This window comes from Plasmodium gaboni, chromosome 13 (genome assembly GCF_001602025.1).
Source record: "Plasmodium gaboni strain SY75 chromosome 13, whole genome shotgun sequence".
Lineage (NCBI taxonomy): Eukaryota > Apicomplexa > Aconoidasida > Haemosporida > Plasmodiidae > Plasmodium > Plasmodium gaboni.
The window spans coordinates 198,965-203,153 of record NC_031493.1 but is presented as its reverse complement, the minus strand read 5'-3'; the positions used below and the strand labels follow the sequence as shown (position 1 = coordinate 203,153).

The window sequence follows — 4,189 nt, the reverse complement described above, 5'->3', positions numbered from 1 at the left end:
CCAAAAAAAAAAAAAAAAAAAAAAAAAAAAAAAAGAAAAAAAAAAATAATGAAAATCTTCCTTATCGGATAAATATAAAAATTATGTTTTACTTCTTTATATATATGTTGAAAAAGAAAAAACGTACAAAAAAATAATATATTTTTTTAAATTATAATCGAGCTGATTATATTTATTAAAATTTGAACATTACAAAGATAATAAAATACATTTCAATAATGAATAAATGAATATAAATATAGATATATATATGTGTATACATCAAAAATAGGCATACATAAATATATTATGCTATATTATATATAATATATATATATATATATATATCTTTTCTTTTTTTTTTTTTTTTTTTTTGTTTAATTATAATAGATAACTATGTTTCTTGTATATATATATTATATATATATAAATTTTTGAATTAAAAAAAATAGAAAAAACATAAAAAAAATTAAAAATTTTATTAAAATAAATAATTATGATACACATGTACAAAGCTATTAACTGAAATTTGTTATTCTTGTTTAAATTTTTTCTTATTTTTAATTTCATTCATCTCGAATTGTAGTATTTCTTCCTTACTTTGATGAACCTATAAATTTTATTTATATATATTAAAATATATATATATATATATATATATATGCCTATATTCAATAACAGCTCACTTTTGTTTTTATTTATATTTTTGTATTTTTTTTTATTTTTAACCTTTTTAGAGTCCAATTTTAAATAAACTATTGTTTCAAAATGAGGAGTTCTTGGGAATGTATCCAATGGAATAATATCTTTTATAATATAACTAAATGAAAAAAAAAAAAAAAAAAAAAAAAAAAAATCTGTAAAAAAGTAATTTATCAATATAATATTAGTATTTCATACTGCCCACAATTTATTTTATTATTTAATTATTTTATTGTTTTATTTTATTTTTTTGTCTTTCTTGAATTTCATCTACCCTAAATTAATCAAATGACTGATATCCTTAAATTGAGTGTGCACATTACATGATACATAAATTATATGCTTGCAACATAGTCCTCTTATCCATCTTCTAAATACCTGAAATGTTTTTAATATTCAACAAAATTTTTAATTATTTATAATAAAAATAGAAAACATATAACTTTAAAGGTAATATGCATATACAATGTTTTATTTAACAGGTATATATTTACCTTTCCACATCCTTTTCTGGGGGGGTTAACAATTATAAGGTCTGGGATTGGCATCACAAATTCTTAAAAAAGGAAAATAATAAAATGATAAAATGATGAAGTGATAAAATGATAATATGATAAAATGATGAGGTGATCATATGATAAAGTCATAAAATGAACAAAAATATAATAATATAAATTGTTAATAATATTATAAAATTATATATGTATAGACAAATGTCCTTCATTTTGTAACTTGTAAAAATATATAAATATACAATCTTACCATTTTGTTTAAATTTGATGAAATCATTTTCATTCGAATATTCCATATCATTATTATTATTATTATTATTATTTATATATTCCTCATTATTAACATTAAGATTTTTAAAAATATCTTCTGTTATAATATTATCATTATTTTCTTTTAATGTGTTCGTATTGAAATTGTTTAACTGTTCATAAATAAAACGTGGTAAAGTACTATATGGCGACTGAATTTTCTAAAAAAAAAAAAAAAAAAAAAAATATGAAATATGAAATATTATATAAACCTATTAATACTATCCATTGTTATATAAATATATCATTTTAAAGAGAATAAAAAAAAACCTGTATGTTTTCCACAAGAATATTTTCATTATTTGTCTGTATAAATGTTAATGTAATATTTTCTTTTATTTTATCATATAAATCAATTTTTTTTTCTTTAACCGTGTTAACAATATATCTTCTTATGTGTAAGTTTATTTGTTTTAAATTATGTTGATTAAATAGATCCATTTGTATACATTTAATATTTTTAATTTTATTTAGATTCATATTTTCTTCTAATGATTTTATATTATCTATAGAATAATCAATACTAATAACACGATGAAACAAATTTGCAAGAGGTATAGAATAAAAACCAATACCACAGAATAAATCATATAAACATGTATTTGAAGAATTAATTTTATATTTTTCAATTATTTTAGAAATTATCATAATAATATATTGATTTAAATATTGATTTGGTTGGAAAAAAGTATTTGCTCCTAATTTATATATATATTTATTATATGAATGATATATATGATTTTCCCCATATAATAATATTTCTTTTTTGTTTTGTTTTAATTTATTTTTCTGTTCATTATATAAGACACTTTTGATAGATGGATTTTTTAATGCTAAATTATTTGCTATGGTTATTAAATTTTTTTTAGTTTGAGAATTTGTTAATGTATATCCTATAAAATTTATCAATATTTGTTTTTCTTTATTATAATCACTAATTTTTATATCTACACTTTTAAGATATCCATTATTATTTATTTTATTAAATATATAAATATTATTTTTTATAAAATGTTCTTTTATTTCATTTTTAATCTGTGTATAAATATCTTGTATATATTTATCATGAATATAACAATTATTTATATCACAAATTTCATAACTATTTTTTTTATAAAATCCAATGGATAAATGATCAGTTACACAAAAATTAATAGATGATTTATTTCGGTAATTATAATCATTTGAATATATAAAGTTATATAATTTCGCATAATATATATTTCTCTTTTCTTCATTATTTTTTTCCTTTTGATCGATCTTATATATTTGGTCTTCATTTTTATTTTCATTTTTATTTTTATTTTTATTTTTATTTTCTTTTTGTATTGTTATATTATTGTATTCATTATCTACAATATTATCATCATTATTTTTGTATTCATATTTTTCATCTTCTTCGTCATATATAATATTCTTATTTATATCTTTATAATAATTATTATTTAGATCTCTTTCTTCCAAAATATTTGTATTTTCTGGAACGTCTTGATCCTGATTATCCATATTATCATTTATATATTCAGATTTAATTTGTGATATTTCTATTAAATCTTGTTCGTTTTTTTCATTCAGTGTAACAAAATTATGATAATCTTGTAAATAATTTTTACTGCTATATAAAATATTTATATTATATTTTTCACATAAAGAAATCAATAAATTCCTCTTTAATTGTTTTTCAAAATTATAATCAATGTGTTGAAACATACATCCTCCACATTTAGAAAAATGTTCACATTGTGGTGTTATTTCATATTTACTTTTTTTCGTTTTGCATAATACTTGAAAGCTTATCTTCTCTTTTTTCTTATTAATTTGTAGGACTTTTAGATTCACCTGTTCCTCCGGAATTAATAAAAAATATTTCAAAAAAAATAAGGAATGTTTTCTTGTAACATACAGTGCGATTTCTCCATATCCTTTTGAATCAACATTATGTACCTATAAAATAAAGGATTATAATAATGTGTAAATTATTATAATATATATAAAAATATATATGTGTTTTCCTTTTTTTTTTAAACTAACTTTTACTCCATGAAGGATTTGATTCTCATATATACTATTAAATACATTATTTCTATAAATTTTGAATTTATCATATTCCTTATTTTTTGTAAGTGTTATTATTTTACTTTCACATACATCACTAATTTCTCTTTTCAATATTTGATAGTTAAAAAGTTTTCTTTTCAAATTCTTGAAAATCTTAACATTATAGAAATTTAAACAATACATTGTGCTCCATTTTTTTTTTTTTTTTCATTTTTCATAACTTGTAATAGTTTCATATTCTTATATTCAAATGATAGAGAAAAATATTAAATGAATAAATAAACCAAATAATATAAATATATATATATATATATTTTTCCTTTTTTTTTTTTTTTTTTTTGAAATATAATATGATTATTCAATTGTACAGAAATACAAAGTGTATATTAGCAAATTCATATATTTATATATAAAATAAGCATTATGTAAAAAAAGCTACTTAACATTGTTGAATTTTTTTTCCCCCCCTTCACTCAAAAAAAAAAAAAAAAAAAAAAAAAAAAAAAAATAAATTTTATAAAAAAAAATTATAAAAAATTTTAAAAAAATTTTTTTTTTTTTTTTTTTTTTTTTTTTTTTTTTTTTTTTTTTTTAAAAATATAAAAAAAATATAAAATATATTATATATA

General features: G+C 17.1%; 1 protein-coding gene across 1 annotated transcript; it reads right to left on the bottom strand.

Moving 5' to 3' along the window:
- Window positions 1-511: 511 nt before the first annotated feature.
- Window positions 512-3,743, bottom strand: PGSY75_1306300 (putative SAM dependent methyltransferase; the record flags this gene model as incomplete). Its single annotated transcript, XM_018787128.1, has 7 exons — window positions 512-589; window positions 709-799; window positions 956-1,059; window positions 1,176-1,237; window positions 1,444-1,663; window positions 1,773-3,446; window positions 3,534-3,743. The coding sequence occupies 7 exons, from the start codon at window positions 3,741-3,743 to the stop codon at window positions 512-514; spliced, it is 2,439 nt and encodes an 812-aa protein (XP_018639870.1).
- Window positions 3,744-4,189: the final 446 nt, after the last annotated feature.